The 23,074-nt window shown below is 36.3% G+C and overlaps 1 protein-coding gene across 4 annotated transcripts in view; it reads right to left on the reverse strand.

Annotated features, from left to right (window-relative positions):
- Positions 1 to 23,074, reverse strand: part of STRBP (spermatid perinuclear RNA binding protein) — a 140,958-nt gene that overhangs the window by 50,691 nt on the left and 67,193 nt on the right. For all 4 annotated transcript variants that reach the window (XM_036107865.2, XM_036107866.2, XM_036107863.2 and 1 more), the window contains exons 2-7: positions 20,677 to 20,845; positions 17,196 to 17,416; positions 12,343 to 12,508; positions 8,561 to 8,705; positions 1,130 to 1,221; positions 493 to 588 (exon numbers count right to left, since the gene is read on the reverse strand). In XM_036107865.2, coding sequence (XP_035963758.1) covers positions 493 to 588; positions 1,130 to 1,221; positions 8,561 to 8,705; positions 12,343 to 12,508; positions 17,196 to 17,416; positions 20,677 to 20,679 — 723 coding nt within the window. In that variant the 5' untranslated portion in view covers positions 20,680 to 20,845. The remainder of the gene's footprint in view (positions 1 to 492; positions 589 to 1,129; positions 1,222 to 8,560; positions 8,706 to 12,342; positions 12,509 to 17,195; positions 17,417 to 20,676; positions 20,846 to 23,074) is intronic.

A 23,074-nucleotide genomic window follows, 5' to 3' on the forward strand; every position in this document is an offset into this window, starting at 1 on the left:
ACGTCCAAAATTGTGTCAAGTGTACTATTTGCCCGACTTTACTTACTAAAACAAACTTATATCAAAGTGTCTACACTCAAAGATAAAGAAAAAGAGGATATGGGAGCCATATACAGGTATATCAGGTAATTTTTATTTTAAATGGAAGTAGCCCTGAAAGAGAAATGTGCCAGTTAAGGAGGCTTTCACGGGCAGTAGGTGAATAGTAATCAACCATCAGTACAGAGTAAAGTGCAAGAAGACAGTCACTTCTAACAGGTATAGAACCTTTTTGTCAGAAAAATATCTCAGGCTCTGTAATATGAATATGATGAGGTAGAAGAGACAGGTTATATACGTAAAAAAAGTATATAAAAAGATGTACAATTTTTTTCTAGAGAATAGATAATGCACACCTAACTCAGAATGTAGCCATTTTACAGTAACAAGTAATTTCTACAGGATTTCCTCTGACTATGGCTACAGAACTTGCTTTTAACCATAAGTACTTACCCATCCTTTTAATGGTGCCCATGTGGGAACTCTGTTGCACAAATCACGCAGAATGCGGAGGACAATTACACATGATTTTAATCCGTTTGCCCTTGCCTAAAACAAACAAAATGATTCCAATATCCCTGTTGAAATCCAGTCTTCATTTTAAGCACACGGATCATGGATAGGTTCTTTAAAGTGAATACTAATTAGCCACTCATTCATTAGTTGTCAAGCAAACCAAAAAATTAAGTTATTAAAAGCAGTAAAAATGTAGTTTAGAAAGACAAATTTTAAAGTAAAGGAAGCATATTACTAAAATAGCTTTCATAGCCTCATGGCAATCCCATTCTGGGCAACCATCTATCTATCTTATCTTCCAGCTTTTCTCATCCCTGTTTGTATTTTATAAGCCATCATGTGAAATTCAGAGTACTAAGACAAAAAAGATTATATGATAATTAAACATCATTAACTGTAGCAGAAGCTATACTCTGCACCTTACCTAAATTAACTCATTTACTCCTACAATAACCCTGTAAGATAGAAAGCACCCCCATTTTATACATTACGTGCACAGAAACCATTAAGTGGCAGGTGTTCCAAATGAAGCCTGCACAAGGTTACAGTAACAATAAAATAATAAAAAGCCAACCTGAAACCATTTGGCATGTCGAAGAGACGCCAAGGCGTTCAGGCATTTCTGCCTGTCCAATAAGTCCGGAGGATCTTTCATCGCAACCTTTTCTAATAGGAAAATGGGATAAAGAAAGACAGATACAATTTGACCAAGGGTTTCCTGTCAAATTACCAAACAATAAAAATAAAAAGAAGAGCAGCATCTGAGTGAACTAATAAGACTCCCAGAAGATTTCACGATTTGGCTTTGTTTTTGTTGCTTTCTTCTTAAATTACGTGCACGATGATTACTTCAGTAAACAGTCATCAGAGCCGTTCTGTGCACAGGTACAACAGGAGTACAAAAGCATTCATTCAGTAAACAAATACGTGACCGATGCTACATACAATCTGGGATCTTATTAAGCATGTGTATAACATAACAGGGGCACAAAATAGGTACATAGCACTTTTGCCTTTGGCAGGGCACAGAGAGCACAAATCAGGGACCAGGAGCAATAACGATTTTCCTTTACAGAAGAATTGCTGATCAGTTCTTGAGGGAAACTGGGGCTCTTTTATGTAAATAATTTGGGATTTACTAAGAATACACTGAATATAATTTTTGTTACACCTAAATAAACTCATCCAGCAAGATAACCCTTAATAGAAACTTTGCTCCACTGATGAGAACTCTTCAAGCATCACCTTAAATTCTCTCATTATTTCTTTTCTAAAACAAAATTATTAGAACTACAAGAATGAAGTACATTGGTACATTTCAAGTTTTATCTACCTTAAAAAAAAGGGGGTGGGGCAGCAAAGAATACTATCTAATTACAGTTATCTGACTTGCCTTTACATTTTAAAGTTGGATTAGATGGCCCAGAGCAGCAAAAGAATTCAAACACGAGATTAATGATAAATATCCATATCTGAGAAGATGTCACAGGATTCTAAATCCACGTTCGGATCGCCAAATTTATATCTCCTCTAAACTCCTAGGAAGTAGGTTTTTAAGCAATATTTGGTGCAATATTTATAATGCATAACATACAAATACTTCTTTGGAGGAGTAATTCTTTGTCTAATCCATTTAAGTCAGATTCATCATTCTCTTGTAAGAACTCTTAGATGTAGGAGAGTCCACCCAACACTTCTTCTAGTATAATCCTAACAGTCACAGAAAGTAGTATGTTTGTGTGGGCCAAGTGATACATTGTAAATATTTTTAAATGGGAGACAAGATCACTGATACCTTTTGGATTCCTCAGTTATAAGATTCTATTAAGGCAACTACACGGTAATATTCTAATTGACAGAATGCCATTAACTAAAACCAAAGGCATAATGCCCAACAGAAAACAAATCTATGAAAGAACAAACTGTGGCTGTCTATTGGCTGTTAACGCTCTAAAGGCTGAAGTGCTACACACTTATTTTCTGACCAGGTGAGCTCTACAGCAGATATTTGCATTGGTTCACATTAACCTCTGCCCACAAATTCAAAACACAGGGTCTCATTTCATTGCCCCTTTTTACTCATAAAATGGGAAGCCTCAAAAAAAAAAAACTATTAATGTAATTTATAAACATAGATATACTATGAATATGTAGCCATATCCTATGGGTATTTACTTCACAGATGATCTAGTTCCTAGATTTGCTTAATTCTGTCTCTTTCTAATAATATAAAACATAAATTAACTCATTTTAATGTTTTTATATCAAAATGCTCAACTGTGTTCAATACAAGCATCTGTGTAAAGCTCATGTACCAGATAAAACAAACTACTATAAATGAATGATTAGAATCTCTTAAAAGTTAGACATGACAAAGGTTGACTGACTGCTAAGTAATGTAATCTCAAGAAAAAACATGGAATGTACTTATTTTTTAAGACTTTAATCTTCAAGTTAAAAGTAAGGCAAGCTAAGTTTTATTCGATCATCTTAATAGGAGTGTTGGAAAAATGGGCAACGGAAGACAGGCGTGAGTCAGAGGAAGTTTGCATAGGAAAAGACAAGGCAAACCAAAGCTCTTTTTGAGCTTTCTGGTATTTTTGCCCAGTGGTCGCAGTTTGTAAATAACATCTTATGCTCATTGCAACACAGATATTTTTAAAGGGGGACAACAGCAAAAATATTTAGATAAATTCTTTCATCCCCAAGGTCAGATTTTAATCACAAACTCTTATTAAAAAAAAAAAAATAGATATCATCTTGTTACAGACAGTCAACATTTGGAGGCAGTAGATTCTGCTAAAAAGAGATGAAAGGCACAGGCAGTGAACAGAAAGAAGGCTTGCACTGGACTCCCTTTACATCACCACCAGAATGGCCATGTTTCTTCATGCTCTCATAGTCAAAAAAGTCCAAAGATCCAGAATGTTTCAATATTCGTGAGGTGGGAAACAGCAGAGGAAATGTAATAACTCATCTCATTTTATCTTCTTAAAAGTGTCTTATTTTAAAACAATATAAATTCATACCGCACTGCAGTGCTACGCTTGCCTATTTGCTTTATATAAAAATAACAGTTTTATGGGGCACCTGGTGGAAAAACAATGCTACTTCTCATAGTAAAACCTCAGGCTTAACATTTCTGTATGAACTTTAACATAGGTGTTTCAATTTTGTTGGAGAAGCAAAACTTTTCTGATAAAAAGACATCTGGAGTCTTTAAATTAGAAACAATGGAACTGTGAGCCATTTCATTTTCCTACGGTGACCAGTAAAACAGATGAGAAACAGCAGAGGGGATGGGCTTGGGGAGTGACAAAAATGCCAAAAGCAAAGAAAAACAGCTTTTAAAAATTTATTGCTCAGTAACCTGGCATCAGGGCACGAAGGCACACAAAACGTTCTGAACAGTGGAAGCACTGAAGACAAGTCTGCTATGCCTAACTTTGCTTATTCGGTTAGAGGTGAGATCAGTGACCAGAAACACACCGTACTGGAGGAAATGTTGGTCATTCTCTCAATCCCTTTACACGTAAGCTAGCTCTCTGTTAACAAAACACTAGCCTGGAGATGGGGTGGGGAAAAGCCAGAACATGACTGTGTTAAATCAAAGTTATTTGTGAGGAACCTGGGCTCTTCAAAGGTAAAATAACTGAGTGGGGTTATCAGAAAGGCCTCCTTGACAATCTGGATGTAGTTGAGCTACTGAATTCATGCTGACAGAATTTTCTAGTTAGCCTGAAGATATCCTGGCAGCCCCTTCTCTCAATTCCTCGAGGCTTTGTGAAGAGCAGATACTAGGCACCAAGCCACTGTCCATGCAAAACATCAAGCCACAAAAATGTGGACAGGTAAATGTAGCACTAAGGTAGAACAGAGAGAGCACTGTTTTCCTAATTTATGGTAGAAACATCACTCGATATGACTTTTCTTCAATGCTTCAGTAGGCAGCCGGCCACTGGAAAGATAATGGCTAAAGATTTGCACTGGATAGTGTGGGTCTAGCAGCTGGGGAAGGCAGGAAAATAAAGCCTACTGCATCGTTACAATCCCAGTTGTGATCTCCGGACTAATGCCTTCTGTTTAGCAGGCCTCATGCTAGTAAACTGCCAAGACGCATGAGAAGTTCATACTGGCACCAAGATGTGAAAAGGGACTTTTGGGCAGCTTCTCTGTTGTGAACCCCTAAAAGTCTACCCCAATACTGAGGACAGAGGTTCATCTTAGCCTAAGCCAGAAGAGTTGCTGTGGGTTCCCTATCCACCTGGTTTCGAACTGCACTATAAATATAATAAATAGCTACCTTACCACCCTCACAGCAAATACACTTCTTAAAATCACAAGCACCAAAAGAAGATGAGACCCTGTAAGGCTGAGAATAACTACATCAGCTAAGAGGCTCCAACACTCATCCTAGAGAGTAATGGGAGCCGACAGCACACTGGACTTAGAGTGGGAGGAGCTGGGTAAAACCTGAGTTTTCCCTCATTTATCAAACAAGGCAGTTATCTACCTCACAGGGCTGTTGTGAAGGTTAAATCATATATGAGAAAATGCTTCTAACACAGTAAGTTATAAAACACTTTAACACAGCTGAATCATCAATATGCATTGCTTGAATATCAAGATGCCCATTGTTAATGCTTCTTACACACCACACAGTCCTATTTAATCAGGTAATGTGCTGGCTCCAAAATTCATTTAACAGATTTTTTTTGGCGGGGGGGTGGGGGGCACAGCACACCTATAGTGTATTAGTGTATAGTGGAAACATCTGTTTCCAGCTTCTGTACAGGGATAAAGGACATGGGTAGGGAAAAATACACCCACCCCTTGATGAATCAAAAGCTATATAACAAATCAGCTCATTTTAAGCACTGCAGCAAAAACAGCAATATACTGGTTCTAATACTACACTTCAGTGGATCTTTAAGAGTTTACCTGTGTTTAGGTTCAGTTCCTCAGATCTATCAAGTACACGTTATTCTCACTGTGAACTGAAGGCAGTTTGCATATGTGAGTTTGCACTGGGCGTCCTTTTAGTATAAGCTGAATAAGTGTAACTACCACTATTGAGCAAATACTTTGTGTAGGTATCGTAGAGGTCACATTACATAAACTCTGTCATTTGACCTCAACTTTCTCAAGTGTTTCTTATCCACAGTTTAAAATGAAGAAACCTGTCCAAGATCACACAGCAAGAGTACCTAATGGAGTTAAGAATCGAACACCTAACTGCCAGGCACTAAGTGCTTCTTCTCCTGCACCTTCTTTAGCAGGAAGTATACAGTGATGGGGAATGGTTATTCTATAGGGCCTTCAAGTAAAGGGTTAGAATATGGCAAGAAGACTGACAGCATGGGAGGAATCTTACCTGTGAAAGAATAAGCAATACCAAAGAGATTCACTATATACTCTGGCCACTGAAAAATTTAAGTAGCGATCTGAATGAATAGTTAGACCTACTTCTGCAGAGACAACCCGAAGGAGTTAAGCGTGATGTTCTCACCTGCCCCAGTCCTCCGGTTCTCCCTGCTTGCAACCACGCTTTTTTCCCTTTTTTAGATTTTACCCAAATATGCAGCAAGTGAAGAGAGGGAGGAGAAAGATGTGAGTGTATACGTACTGTGAAAAGTTGGTTTGTTTTGTGGGGAGGCGAGCTGTTGAGATTCTATAGGAAAATGTCTCCTCAAAGAGAGTTACAATGCATATTTTTTTAAAGATTGAGAAAGAAAAGGAGTGGAGATTTTGAAAAGGGGGCTATCTCCCAGTCTTAGAAATTCCTGGAACCCAAATGAGTCCTGTACTTTCACCCCATGCAGCTGAAAATAACTGCATCAAGGTGGGAGGAGTTGTCTGGTAGGAGGAAACAAGTCCTATAGAATCATGAGCCCAGGTCTCAAATGCTCAGTCATGTTGGATCCTAAAAGCTGCTCAGGAATACTCAAAACTGCAGTGCAGATCAAGAAGCATTTTGAAAAAGCCCAGGTTAGACAAAATGCACAAATTGTAAGAGATAACAGTGACTCAACAGGGCTGAGAGGTTAAGGACGATATCTGCAAAACAAATCTTTCCGCCATTCAAATGGAGAGGAAGTAATATGTTTTACATATTAGCTCCAGGCAGGTTCTTTCACCTTATCTGATCCCACACAATACTGTTAATATCAGCTGATAAGACTCAGCTCAAAAAGAGGTCTTGGGATCCTTTAGTAACCCAAACACCTTGAACAGAGACTATTCTACAGTAACTAGTCTTCTAATAAGGGTGCAGTACAGTAAAAATCTGTTTCCAGCTTCTGTGAACAGAAATTAAAGTTACAGAGGCAACAGACCAAGCTTAAGGGTATCACAGAAAACTATTACCTAATCCCACGTAAGTATACAAAATCACGGGGAAAAAAGAAGCCTGATGATCTTGTTAATTTTTTCAAAGAAATAACAGAAGAGATGCCTACAGCTACAAGCAGATGTAGAATTAATCTGGTCTTTGGTGATTTCAGTCTTTTTTTTCATCTCTCTATACTCAAATAATTAATAATACCTATAATTATAACTATCCTTAGAAGTGGTTGGCTTTACACTAGAGGGTCAAGTAGAACACAGCTTACCAGAAGTAAGAGAATTATCTTGACACTTCAGAAATCATTTTATAGTTCTACAGTTAATGGTGAACTGTAAAGCTGTTAAAAAAATTAAGCTGCTTAGGATTGGTTCTTCAGAGGTATTAGAGATACTATATATACACAGCAAAAAAAAAAAAAAGTACTGGCATAAACCCAATTACAGATTGGATGCACTTTAATTTTAAAACTTGAGTCATAATGTGTCTACTTTATATCTGTTGGGCACGGTATAGCTGATTTTAGTTATTCCAAAAAAACTTTTTTTTTAAAGGAGTATATCACTTTTACAGAGATTCTATGAGACATGTCTGCCAAAACTCGAAATTTCTCAATCCTAACATCACTAATGTGTCTTTTACTACACCTTTATCATCAATTTGACAGAAATTAAGAAACTGACCAGTATTTCTTACTGCACTGGTATTTCAGGTAGGGGAGTAAGTAATGGGACTTGTTGAATGTCTAGTGATGAAAAAACAGCAATCCTAAGGGAGTCCCCACTGGCCCAGAGAAGCCACACTGCCTCTAAATTGTCATGACAGAGAAGGGCCAGTTGGTCAAAGGTCTGACACAGGACAAATATCACATGGCAAGTGTTTCTAGGGATAGGAATGAGAGGCAGAAACAAGCTAACTTGACAGGATAAAAACATCAGATAAAGAAGTCCAGCTCCATCATTCCTTCTCAAAGCTGAATACAGATTTCTTACTCTACTTTTATGAGGATGACACTGCCATACAAGAATTCTTTTTAACTTCAGAAGAAGGTTAGTTTAAAGCATTAATTCCCACATATATCATATGCGAAATGTTAACAGGATCACAAACCTCCTAGAAAAAAATTTACTAAAGATTAATTTTTAGAAAACAATCCCCCAGTTTATATCTCTTACATTATAAAACATATTTACACATGGACAATTAGGTAAAGCATAAATCTTACAAGGTTGTAACAGTTATTAGAAGTCAAGAGCAATGTACAAATGAGTAACTTGAAACAATGAGTGAGTAAATTTGAAAACAATATTGTTCTGGACCACATTTAATCCTAAAATCAGACCTAAAAGCCAAACTACATAGAATAGCTTGGCTGATACCAATAACAATGTAATAATAGACAAAATAAAACAGAACACCATAATAGTATAAAAATTAAAGCAGAGTTAAGACCACCATGATAATCAACAGGTTTCTGAATTAACATATATTTGAAATGTATACATATTTGCAAAATACGGCAATCATGTAGAAATAAAGCTTTTTAAAATACTACGAGTGGCATAAAACAAATGAAGACAGTTATTTCTTAAATCCATTAAGCACACTTAACATAGCATTCAAGAGAGGTCTTATGCAAAACAAAAATATATACATGTGTACCTCCATCCTTCTTCTCCAATTCGTCCCTAATTAGAGGGGAAGTAAGTATCACCTTCAAAGTTAGCGTGGGCTCTTTTGTATTCCGAATTATAATAGAAGCCTCATCTACGCATTGTTCCACTTGGTATTTCTCTTCTGTGAGTTTCTGAAAGTCACCAAGATTTCAAAAACACCTAATTAATTAGATTAAAATCTCAAAAAATGAATGACTGCCCCTTAGTTTTCAAATGTTATTAACTATTAGTAATACTGGGCTGAAAAGAGTAAAGTCTTTAACTAGTTCTTCAGTTTAAGGATAACATTTCTCTCTCCTCCCAACTTACCACAATAAATCTTTGTTCTCCACACCTCAAAATGCAACCACATTGTCAACTATCTATACAATTATTAAACAATCTTTAAAACCATTCTTTCTAATATTTGAAAGTAAAATACCAACAGCATCATTATGTGATAATGGGTAAAGTGTTCTTAAAATTCTTACAGAGAAGTACTGTAGAATAATAAATTGCTGAGAATGTTCTCTAAACCAAATCCCTTTTTGACAGGACTGTCTCAAAAGGAACTCCTACTTGTTAAGGACTTACAAATATAAGATAAATTGATTTTTATATAAGATTATATAGATTTTTAAAGAGAATCAAGTAAGAAAGAATGAGAAAGGATCTCTGCACTGTCACTCACCAGCAAAAAAATTAGTATAAACAAGTAACTTCCTTTCCCAAAGGATAGGTAGGTCTCACAGATCACTCCAGTGAGACCTATCATTATAGGACAAGTCACCTGACATCCACAGGGAAACATACAGTGCTTCTTTTAGCATATAATTATACACATATAATTTAAGGGCCTTCCACAAAATAATCACCAATTAGAGTCACATATTATGCTATATTTAATATATTATTATACATTAAATATATAGTTTAATAAGTTACACAGGGTCTTTCTTGGTGGTGAAATTTACATCTATTACCTGACATAAACAGCTGAATGGAAACACTACTAGATCTTTGCGTATCAGTGTGCATTAAAAGAACTCAAAGCCATTTTCATAAAAATAGCATTTTACCATTAAACATTTATATCAAAAAAGATAGCAAAATAGAAAAGTCATTATCCTAATTTTGAATAAAGGAAACCAAGGAAGGGAAAGGCCACACAGTCACTGGAAAAACCAGAACTAGAATACAGAGAAAAAGCAGAAGCCTGTTTACATTAAAGATGCCAGCAGAGAATGATTCAAACTAAATTTTCAACTATGCATGCAGATCACCATGGTATAAGTTTTAGGCTAATTAAAAGTGATTCCTGGTTTTGGTCACCCTTATCCCTTGCTCAAGGAAGTTCTAAAATTGACCTAGAAAAGAGTATGTAGAGAAAAGGTATGGTACAACCGAAATTAATTAAGGTACTTAAATTACTGAAAGTTCTGCTATGGTAAGTGCTCAGGAAAAAGATTTTTAATTCACAAGAAAATAAGATCGTATCATATCAGAAACTGGTTTTCCATACAAACACCAAGAAAACAAGGAGGCAGGGAGTAAAGGTAGAAATCATGCTTAAAATGATTTTCTGAAATATTAATAGTAATAATAATAATGTGTGTATATATGTGAGCATATATGTTGGCTTTCTGAGCCAATTACCCAATGGCTAATCTGGGATGGGTATACAATTATGTCCCCATTTTACCTGGATACCTCTACCCAAAAACCTATAGTAATGGATCTAACCATCACACAAAGCAGCTCGTTTCAGGGTTGGATAACTCTATTGGCTATGATAAAGTGAAATACTTTTCTCTTAATGTCGACCACTGGCCTTAAGAGTTCAGCCTCTTTTAACTTCTCTAAGAAGCCCTTCAAAGACCAAAAGATATGTGTGTTTTTTTGGTCTTCTCTTGCCTAAAAAGCCCCAGTCTCTTCAAATTTAAAATGGTTTACACAGATTGCACTTTCTTCTGGGTTCTTCCCTTGAACACTTACTTGCTAGCTCAGTAAGAACATTTTAAAACTGTGGTGCCCAGAAATAAAGACCCTCACCAAGGAGACAAAAAATGTAGAGTTTACACAGTTGTGATCTGCACAGAGAAAGCTCTATTAATGCAGACTGAAATTTGGCCCAATCTCTCATATCAATACTAGAGAAATGTGACAGATTTTCAGAGTAAGAACTTCAGTTATTTATAGCCCTGGTTCTCAACTCTTTTTCCACCCTGACAGAGCTAAGGAATAGGACCACTCTCATAAGAAATAGGACTCGCTACAGGGAGCAGAAACAGGGGTGAGATGGTTGAAAAGCCTCCATGAATTATTACTTTATCCTAGATTTAAGAGTAACAGTGTTCACTGCAATAAAAGCAGGAATACAGATTACATTTTAAAACGATATAAAAAATAGAAATGAGGAATTTTATCAACATTCTAATAACAGAAAGTATAGCTAGCCAGAAACTCCTGTTATTGAGCTCACTGTTTTTTAAAAGCTCTATTGGTGGGCCTGGGTGGCTCAGTCGGTTAAGCATCCGACTCTTGATTTCGGCTCAGGTCATGATCTCAGGGTCATGGTATTGAGCCCCACATCGAGCCCTGTGCTTAAGATTCTCTCCCTCACTCTCCCTTTACCCCCCAACCCCCAAATGATAACAAAAGGACTTAAAATAATTTTTAGAATAAATTTAACCTTATGAAAGAGCAAAAACATTTCTTCATGAGGACTGAAAATGGAAAAGCCAAATATATGTTCAGTCACTTAGAAAACCATATCTTGAGATCTAAGGCAAAATGAAACTATAATGCTCCAAAAATTAATATAGGGAAATGTGACACTTAAACACAAATTTGAGATAAAAAAGTCAGGGAGATGGTCTTGAAGATCAACTTGTAAGTGTGAAAGAAAAGTATCCAGTAACAAAGCTAATAAAAACAAATTTAGAATTCATATAACTTGGGGGGAGAAAGAACCTTGTTAGAAGAAATACAAATAAAAGAAACGAACTAAACAAGACAGCATTCAACTCAAAGGACCGTGGGACCCTGAGGGCTGGTATCTATATGACATGGATATAAGGACTAACTGATATGAAATCATCAAAAAGCTACAATCTGATTATACCACAGACAACGCATGTGAAACTGAAAGATGATCACAGCTTTCCAATTAGTGATGCAGCTGGCCCTCGGAGCAGACTGGCAGAGCAGGTCCTAGGGCGGCCACTGCCCCAGACCAACCCACTGTCTTCAGCCCTGAGGAGCCTTCCGCCTTCACAGCATTCTCCAAAAAGCATGCCAACATCAAAATTTTCTAAAAGCATCCAATTGGAAAAAAGGTCTGGAACAAGGAATTAATAGTGACTTTCTATTAACAGAATGAAAGGGTGACTGTTAAATTAACTGAGTTTTCAATTTTATTATCACCTATGGAAGTTTCTAGTTGTCTATGCTCTTTTTGATCTTTTCTGCATTATACCAACCCTTCTAGGAAGTTTATAAAACTGAGAGACCTAGTCTGAAAAACATGAAGCCTCTCAGCAAGATATACCTGAAAATTGAAGACTGTACCTTAAGAGCCTTCTTAATCTAGTAAATATATCCTAGTACTAATCATCAGAAGTTTGTTTTAAATGTGATGGATGAGTCACTGATCCAGAGTAGCAGTATTTCCTTTGTCTGCACCTACCCTTTACTATTACCAATTTCTTATTATTAATTTCATCAAGGTCGCTACCTATTTTCACCTTTTTACAAATTCTCCTAGAGGTGCAATTAAACTGTACTCACCTGAATCTGAATAGGAAGATTATCTTTGACTGTATTTAACAGGGTCTCTGTGGGTTTGTCTTTGCACATTAAAACCAGCTCCAAGTCCATATCATCTTTAATCAGCAAGCCTTTTGCAACCAGGCCAATCCTCATTACACCACACAATGTCCGACCACCTTGATCCCTAAAAATAAAAGTCTAAATGATTACTTTTACAACCTATTTCCCAAACTATAACTTAATCATCATTTGGCTTCCTGGATATCCATACGAACTGATAAGGAGTATATAAATCCAGACATCAAAAATTAAGTCTCAGATTTAAGACTAATAAAGTATCTATCTTCCCCAAGGAATCAAGAGGGAGCATATTTCATACTACAGATCTTTTAATTCTTTATTACAGCTACAGTGCTTGTTATTAAAGTCTATACGTACTACATCCCCTTAAACATTTTTTAAAATATTTTTAAACTTCCTCCTCTTATCTTTTTATTAGTAATTAAAGAAATTTGTGAGAAACCTGAACACCAAAGTATACTGAAAAAGAGCACCAGGGTGGAAATCTAAAAGACCTGAACTCTATTCTTACTGGTGCCTGCTGGCTCAGTACCCGTAACTGCAAAACAGCTATCAGCTACATGAGCCTTAGCTCATCCCTTCTAGCTGTATCATTCCAGGAATCCACAAAAGTTTATGGGGAAAGCAGAACAATGTGATAAAACTAAAGAGCTGAGGAAAGAAGGAACAGACCAAAGATAATCTGCCAGTACATGCATTCTAAATCCAGTCGTGGCTAAAAGAACAAACATTCAAAGAACATCACGTCATGAATGGTGCATAAAAATAATGTTAATATCTACCCTTGATTTTAATACTAAAAATTTCTTATCGGTTCATTTCCCTTATCACAAGTGAAAATGTAACTAATCTTAGCAGTCATTCAACAAGAAAGCAAGTGTCTGAGTATAGAAAGTATACTAAAGGAGATCCAATCTCTCCTGCTCCTGAGGCTCATACTGTAGTAAAGTACAAAAAGTAACCTGCTTAAAAGGGGAAGAGAAAGTAACATCTGAGAACAAACCGAATGTCACAAACTCTCATTTAAACCTCACAACAAGGGCACCTGGGTGGCTCAGTCCATTAAGCGTCTGCCTTTGGCTCAGGTCATGATCCTGGGGTCCTAGGATGGAGTCCGGCATCAGAATCCCTGCTTAGCGGGGAAACAGCTTCTCCCTCTGCCCCTCCACACCATGTGTACACGCTCTCTCTCAAAAATAAATAAAATCTTTAAAAAATAAAAAAATAAACCTCACAACAAGCTTGCATTTAAAAGACAAGGGATGTCAATCTCAGAAAAGCTAATAAATTGTTCAAGTTCACAGAGAGAGTAAAACGCAAAGCCTGGATTCAAACTCAAGTTGGTGTGATCACAATGCTCAGGTTCTTTAAATTATTATGGTTGCTTCCCAAGTTCAGGAGAAGGAGAGGTCAAAATTAGAGAGGCCAAGCAAGGCAACCTCAAAGTCTGACTTCAGCAGTCTCAATATGGTTAGAGAGAAAAAAAGGTCATTCTAGCTGGGGCAAAGAATCAGCGGAGTGGAGAATGAACCAGAGAAAGGATAAGGGAGAGAAACACTGTGGCAGCAGAAACAAGACAGAAGTTATAAATAATCCAGACATTGGTTAAGTGGCTGGCATACCTTAGAGATTCAATAAACATTAAATCAATGAAAAACTATAAAAGGAGGTAGAAGTATAGACAGAAAGAAAAAGGGTTTTAAAGCAAGTGACCCAAATAGGAAATTATTTGATATTAAGAAGAGAGTCCATCACCTTTGATTCTTTCTTCTTCTATATCCCTGTCCTCTCATCTTCTCATTCTCCCAAATCTAGTAATAGTTGATAAATTCTCCCTCCACGATCACCCTCGAACAAATGCCTTCAAACTAGTTTCTGTTCAGGCTCTTATTACGTCTCACCTAGACTACTTCAATAACCATCTCTTCACTGGCTTTGATGAGTAACTTCTGCCATTCCAATCCACTGCATACCACCACTACCAGCATAATCTTCCAAAAGCACTGCATGGATGGCACTCTGCCTATTACTTTCCTAGTGTCCCACTGAACACTTAGGCACTTAGCATCCTGGGAGGCAACTGAGAAGACAACATGACTTCATCGTTCAAATTCTGGCTCTGCCACTCACTATTGTGACACTGGGTAAATTACAAATTACCTGACTCTTTTGAGCTTACTTTCTCATTTGTAAAAAAAAGAAAAAAATACCTTTCTTACAAGTGGTCCTAAGAACATCATGTAAGTAATGAACTTAGTGCAGATACTGGCATACATGAATAGCTCAATGAACAATAGCTATTAATCCCTAAATGGTCCCTAAGCTTTCTCACACCTAGAACTTTGCAGAGATTTATTTTTTTCTTCCACTTTCAACTGCCTGCCAAAAGCATTCCCATACTCTGAGCCTACCGCAAATGCTACTTCCTTCATAAAGTTTATTTAATCCCCAGGACCAGCATATAATCTCTCCCTGCTCTATATTTTCACATTTTAGTCACAGGAATTTGAGACAAAGATGCTAAGAAAATTGGATCTGGAGTCCAACAGATGAATATGAATCCTGACCCACCACACATACTCATTCACTGACCTCAAGCAAGTTAAAGTTTGTTAATAATTCTGAGTCACTCTTTTCATATACAAATTTGAAGCAGAAATTCCATAGCTAAAAGGGAGCAGAGGAGGGGAATGATAATAACTGAGACTAGCAGGTTTGTTGTAAGATAATGTGAAAAGTAGTCTGCTACAGTAACTGGCATTCAATAAATGGTAGCTATTATTAACTAGCCATTATTACTTATTAAATTCTATGTCATAATTAGGATATACTTGGTCTTATGCAGATGACAACATGACTGAGCAGAGAAAGGAACTCCTACTTCAGTCCTGAATTTGAATAATGAATTTGAATATAGGATACTGTAAAGCAAACACCCCAAATATAGGGAATTACTTAAAACTGAGAACAGAACCCTAATATTCCTAATAATACAAACAGTGGGAACTTTCTTTGACTTTTGAGTCAGTTTGTTAAAAGGTAAAATAAGAGCACACAGGTAAAAGCTGCCTAACAGTGCCTGGCAATAGAAGTTGCTCAATAAATAGAAGCTAGCCCTCACCCATCTAGGTGCCTTCTGTAGTACTTCAGCATACGTCAGGAGATCAACCCGTGTCTATTACTGGAAGACAGCTCTGTTCTTAGAAGACGTGCCTGCCTCTGTTTTATACAAAATAAGGACCCAAACATCCTGCCCTCCTTGAGTTCCGACACATGGGAGGAATCAAGACAAGTGCTCAACCTGGGACAAAGACAGTCTAGAGCACCCACACACAGAGCTATATTTACAAGCCCAAATGGAAGCGTGGAGCACATTATCTTTTAAAAACCTTTAAAATACAGTGACCTGATCCAGTTAAGCAAAAGTCTGCTGGAGCACTTTTCAAAAGTCTGCACAGCCTTAAAAACAAACAACAGGAGTATTAAGAAGGCCTGAATTCCAACGATAAATGAAACTCCACTTAAAAATAAATTTTATGTTATGCATATTTTATCAAAATTTTTTAAAAAGTTTTCGAAAGGGCATAAACACATTCCAAAGTACAATTTAAATATGGACTGCACAACTATTTAACTTGCACAGGGACTGGAATACACAGAGCCAGATTAATGGATACTACTAATTAACATAAACCTCAAAATTTGACAGTATCTATTTTAAAGCCATCAGATGCAAGAAAAATTGAATTACTGCCAAGAGCCTCCAAGCTGACAAGGCTGGGACTATATACAATGTAGATATCACCTGTAAACAGTTAACAAATTCAAGGAATTATGTTCTTAAGCTGAGAACTGATCCTGATTATCTTGCATCTAAAGTTGAAAAAGTTACACTATCTTTCAGTTAAGAAATTCAATTTATCAAAAGTTCCCCACTATTCTTTATCTATTTATCACATTTAGAATTGAAAGTTGGAAAAAAAATTCTATAACCTCTATCTTTAATTTGTAAATTGTAGCCAAAGCAATGCTCTTAATCCTATAAATACAGTACAACCAAATGAGCTTCTTCTTTCAAAGTAAATCATACTTATTCCAATTATAGTGACATTGCTCAAAACAGTAAGCTTAGTAGGGCATACAGAGTTTCATGATCTAACTCCAGTTATCATGAAGCTTCATTTCACTCATCTCTTATTATTGTTACAGCACTGAGAATACTCTGCTATAATTGCTGAAGGGTCTGGCTCCCGTTAGTCCTTCATTCATTCCACAAATATCCAATGAGCATTTTTACTACATGCCAGACACTGTGTTGAATCCTGGGAATCAACAAGGTGGATACGGTCAAAAATACATTTAGAACACATTTTCCTGCACTCTTTCTTCTCCACCAGGATTTTTAAATACCTAAAAAAAAAAAATGACATTTTATGATTTCCCCAGAGACCAAAAACACTATTTATTTCTGAATTTAGAAGGCTGAACCAACACATGAAAAAGGTGACATTTCATAATCTCCAAAAATGACAATTTTAAAGGGCTTGGTGCACTCTCAAAAGGCATCCTGAACAAGTCCATCTTCTTTTCCTGGTCTCATTGGTATTCCTTTCTTGCCTTCCTTTCAGATGTAACTCGGAAAAATTCCACAAACATTTACTTCCTCGTTTACAGTCATATAAATGAGAAAACCTAAAGAACACCATATACCAAATGAACCCCAATGGGATAGGACTCTGAGCTTTTCTGAGCACTGCAGTAAAGCACCACAAAGGTCAGGCCACACTTACTTGGAATAGGTGTCTACGGCCTCATCCTTCTTCACTTCTGTCTCGCCCTCCGTTTTTGTGCCTTTATTTGTTTCATCAAGCCAATCTGAGACATGTTTAAGAGCACATTCAACAGTAGACACCATATTCTGAACAGCTTCAAGTTCCTCTGGAGATGGATAGATTGTTGAATGTTTCACCATAACATGGCGATCATCATTGGCAAAAGATCTAATAGATCTCTGTCAGAAGAAAGAAAACAATTACTTCAATAAAAGTAATGTTACCTGAAAAGTATGATACACAAATATATTAAAAAAAGAAACACATATATTTAAGTCAAGTCATAGCATTAACTGTCAAACTACTGTGAAATAATTAATGTTGAGACAATTAAAAAAAAAATACACACAATAGAAAGCAAAACCTCATTCTACTGAACTCCACAACAGAAAATTAGAGATCTTTCATTCATGTTTTGGTAAGATTCATACAGGTCACTCTAGGTATCATGTACATGCTACCTTTTAGCTGAATCTAGTATTTTGAATACCACTTCAAAAAAGGTCATCTGTATCACACACCATCTGCGAGAAACAGATACTTCCTAGCTTTGACAAAGTATCTAGGAATGCACGATGGTGACTCATGATACCCAGTCACTCCTGTCCAAACTGTTGAAGACTTTTGCACCTTGAAATATTGAGATTTCATAATACAGTAATAATATAAAATACAAAGGTATGTGTCAACACTATAGAGAAACTATGGATCACATCAGAACTCTATTTACTATTTGGCATTCAAACTCTTGGAGCAAGGCCTTAATTTTTTAAAATAGATTAGCAGGAAACATTCCAAACTCCAAAATGGGGAAAATACATACTACAAAAGAATCAACTTCCCAAAGTAAATTACAAATGTATTACATTCTCAATCAAAATCCCCTCAAGACAGCTTTACTTAATACTCAACAAAAATCATTTTAAAGCTCATCTGGAGAAAAAAAAAATCAATGAAAGTATCAAGAAATATTCTACAAAGATGGATGAGTGGTACTGTTACACTAAAGCAAAATATCAAAAATTTAAAAAGCAATAATTAAAATGACACGCTGGCCCAGAAATCAGTGGAGCAGATTAGAGCCTAGAAATAGAGTGAATTTCATGAAAATTTAATAGAGTAGATCCTTCACACTCATGAGTCACACTTCCAAAAACTTTTGAATATTTCCAAATTTACCAATACCATGAAGACACTTGTACCAGTACATTGCAAAATGAACGGGGATAAGTTGGTGAGTTTCCATAAAGCTCAAAGTATTCCATTTAAAGGGTGGCTACAGTGTCTTTACTTATATGAACTTACATGTTAGTAGATGGTAAATATTTTGTTCTAAAGTCTACCACAAACTAAAATATTCTCAATTCCTTATCAGTCTTATCTTTTTTGTTGTTTTTGTTTGAATATTAATGTTTAAAAATCATACTAATTTGGACACTAGTAAATTAATACTACAGTATTACTGTCCCCTATAAAATGAAGCAAACTATAACTAAAAAGGTAAGTAAATCCTTGAAACCTTCAATTATTATAAGGACTAAAATCAATCACAAAGCTTTCCTTTTTTCTAGATAAAAGCCATTTCTGTTTAGATTTCTTCCTTGCTCACAGTCCACAACCAGTTTTCTAACTGGAGTCTTTTGCCACAAAGAAAACAATTTTTAATCACTTCTTGAGATTTATTCACATATCCCAAAATAAGTAACAAGAAAACAAAAAAGCCATGTAACAAACTGGAGATGGCCAGGTTGTTCTAGAGATAAATTATTAAATTATTTGACTTGCTCTTTAGAGAAGAAGAAATTTACTAATATTTTAGTTCTGGATGGTGGAGGAAAAAATGTTAACTTGGGATCTTCTCTGTCATTTAGTTTTATGGTGAGTTACTAAGTTACTTAGTTAGCTAAATTACTCAGTCCTGCACACTGGCCTTAACAAAATGACATACATACCACAAACCTTTGGTGTTAAATAACAGACTGCCAATGTTAACTCAAGAATATTAAATCCAAGACTCTACGGTTTGTGACAGGACAAGCATCATGAAACAATGGTGAAAGGAAGAATAAGCAGTATTACCAAAAAAAAGGAAAAAAAAAATTGGAGAGGGCGATCTTATTTCCCCCAACAAGATCCAAAAGGATTTATTTAAAGATTTAAAAAATTAAATTAGAAATAACTATGCAGAAACAGAAAGTTAATCATTCAACTCTAAGATCTAAGAAGTAAAGCAATAAGAGAAATTGGAAAACACCTACCAACCAATTAAATTATGTAAACACAAAATTATGTAAACACCAGAAAACCTAAACTAAATTTAAAATGAATAAACTAGGAAAGGAATTTTTATCAACTATGACAAATAATATTAAAAAGCATTTAAATTGTAAGAAAATCAAGACTATAATAAATAAGTTGAAGAGGCACATAATTCATATTCGAGGAAACACAAGTCACAGTGTCCTTCCTTACACTTCACCTAAAACTAAATGACAGAGAAAATCCCAAGTTAACTAACATTTTTCCCCACCATCCAGAACTAAAATATTTGGAGAATTTCTTCTCTAAGAGCAAGTCAACTAAGTTATAATCCCTAGAACAAATTTTTTCAAAAATCAACTAACACTTAAATACCATCAGACTTGCTAAACAACATATTTCAAACATACTGATGATTAATATTTTTGTGCTTTTTCTCCCACTTATAACATCTTTTTTAAGCCTTTTCTCACTTATACTTAGGGAAAAAATTCACACAACATCCTCCAGAACCAAAATACTAGAAGAAAAAAAATCAACACATTTTACCAATTGAAACACTAGGCACCACATATTATGATCTCATATAACATCTCATCCAATTTAAGTATGAACTTTCCACAAAAAAGCAAGATTTTTACTTGAGGTCAGATTCAGTGCCCCTAATACAGTCAACACTTGACCGTGTTATTTTGAAAGCATATGGAAAAAGGTAACTTTTTGAGTTCAATACTCAAATATTTCATAAACTTCCACACCATTCGCATCACTCATTAAAGGATTAGTTCAAGATTTTTAATTTCCACTGGAAAAAACTGAACTTCAGGTAGAAGACTAGAGGAAAAATTACATAATTTCAAGTTCAAGGTCACCTAAGCCATCCTTATATCAGTTTGCTAATGCCAGTTTTATTAGAAAATATTATTTATGAGCCTTCTCTTCTTTGTATTTAATAATTTATGGCCTGAGGGCTCATGGGGCTCCATCTTGTGGTTTAAAGGGCTCATAATAAATCTGAACTCATTGGCTTTGCTTAAATAGTAGAGTACCATCTTTATCTGATACACTAGGGCCAAAAATTACCACCACCGTCTTTCACTTGCCTTCACTATTAACATTTCCAATTTTAAACTACTGCAATCTTTTATAACTAAATTAAGGAAACACAAATAATACCCACCATGGTTTTCTATAGTGTTTTAGCTTCTTTTTCCAATCCTTTCCCCACTTTCTTGTCGTCTTCACTAGACACTGTTTTGTGTGACAGTACCTCCTCATAAGCCTGAGTCCCCTGACAACTCAGAGTCAATATGGCAAAGATGTTTGAAGACTTATTCTCTAGAATACACCTGCAAGAGAAAAAGAAAAACTTTTCAAAAATGATTATTTACAATTAGTTTCATATCTGAGTGTGGAGCCCATAAACATGTTATTGACTAAAAAGAAATAATCTTGGGGCGCCTGGGTGGCTCAGTCGTTAAGCGTCAGCCTTGAGCTCAGGTCATGATCCCAGGGTCCTGGGATCGAGCCCCACTTCGGGCTCCCTGCTCAGTAGGAAGCTGATTCTCCCTCTCCCACTCCACCCCACCCCCGCTTGTGTTCCCTCTCTGTCTCTCTGTCAAATAAATTTTAAAAAATTAAAAAAGATATAAAAAGAAGTAATCTTTATAGAGGAAAATGACCTCATTTCAAACAAAAAGTTAGTGTATCTTTTGAAGGCCTGGGGCCAAAAGCCTAAGTAATATAGCCAAAAAAGTAACACTCCTGGTAGTCACAATGTGGCAGCTGGCTGACTTTCACTCAATGAGATAAATAGAGAGATTCAGTAAAGAAGTACTACCTGGAAAAGTAATACTACTATCCGTGGCAACAACACTGCAATTAACCCTAAGATTTTCAATTAGAAATTGGCATTAGCCAGACCTATCCAAAAAGTAGATAATACACCTGAAAATACACCACCATTGATTGAGACCATAAAGTTTTTCCATTTGATATTGCCAGTGTATGTTGGCACAATGTTTCTTCTTTAATCATTTTTAGGCCTAAAATTCAGAGGCTCTGTTCGCCTAACTCCTGAGAGACCCTGCCTCCTGACTTCAACCTATATGTGCTGTTATGACAAACTCCTGAATATTCACTAGATCCTGACTTCACTACCCATGGATGACTCTCACCAAAATCCCACTGTGTATTTCTGCCCAGAGGCCTAATCACTATTCTATTACCCCTTTGCTCCATCTTTATGAGATTTCATTCAAGGTAAGGTAAAAGTAAACTCTTCTGAGCACTGATGAAATCCTTATAAAATTATAAGCCAAGATGTTAAAAAAAAAAAAAAAAAAACTAGAGAGCAACCATCAAATAAGAATACATGCTTAGCTGTGCAGATATCAGAAGGTATTTACAAACCACAGAATATATAAACTCACAAAAAAATAGCTTCCTCTTCATCTCAATATCTTTCGTTTAAATTTCCTTTAAATAAAGAAACCCCCTATACTTTTGTCTGTAAGTTTCCTAATACTATTAGTTGCTCTCTTAAAGAAAAAAATCCTTGGGGTGCCTGGGTGGCATAGCCAGTTAAGCGTCTGACTCTTGGTTTCCACCAACGTCATGATCTCAGAGTTGTGAGATCAAGAGCCCCACATCGGGCTCCATGCTCAGCGCAGAGTCTGCTTAAGACTCTCTCTCCCTCTCCCTGAGCCTCTCCCCCCCTCCCCACTCACATGCTCTCTCTCTCAAATAAATAAATCTAAAAAAAATTTTTTTTAATTCTTTTTGAGTTTCTGAAACCAGAAAAGTTACATTTAACGCTCCCCAATACTGCACATGAAAAAACAGACCCACAAATGATACTCAGCTGTGACCCACATGCAAAACTATTCATATCCTGTCATCAACTTCCTTGACTCTACAAAATCCACCTGAAATAAGCTAGTGAAACTTAATTTTTTTTAAAAAATCATGTAATTGAACTAATCAATCAGACTTACTTTATTACACATACCACACAAAGGTAGGGTGGGAACACACACATGCTGCAATTCATAGGGTCTTCTCATACAACAAAATTAAGAAACAATCTAAAACATGATCCCATGGTTTAAGACACATCTCAAAGATCCTCTTGTATAAAGATCGTACTACACAAAGAAGTTTTCAGCAATTCCCATTCCCAAACCCACTTCACCATTCTAGGGGATTCAGCCACTCAGTGTTTAGCTGTGAATACAGCAGCCAAAAAAGACTGCTATGTGTTCATTTGAGAACTGACAGTAAAGTTCATGTGCTTCACTCTGTAAAAAGGTAAAGCCAAAAATTCAACCATATTAAAAAAGTAAACTGAAAGCAGGGAAGAGGGGCACCTGGGTAGCTCAGTCAGTTAACTGTCTGCCTTCGGCTCAGGTCATGATCCCAGGGTCCTGGGATCCAGCCCCGCGTCAGGCTCCCTGCTTTGGCGGAGAGTCGGCTTCTCCCTCTCTGCCCCCACCCCGCCTTGTGCTCTCTCTCCCTTTCTCTGTCTCCCTCAAATAGAATAAATAAAATCTTTAAAAGAAAAGAAGAAGCAAGAAAGC

The sequence above is a fragment of the Halichoerus grypus genome, chromosome 14, assembly GCF_964656455.1.
Source record: "Halichoerus grypus chromosome 14, mHalGry1.hap1.1, whole genome shotgun sequence".
Taxonomy (NCBI): domain Eukaryota; kingdom Metazoa; phylum Chordata; class Mammalia; order Carnivora; family Phocidae; genus Halichoerus; species Halichoerus grypus.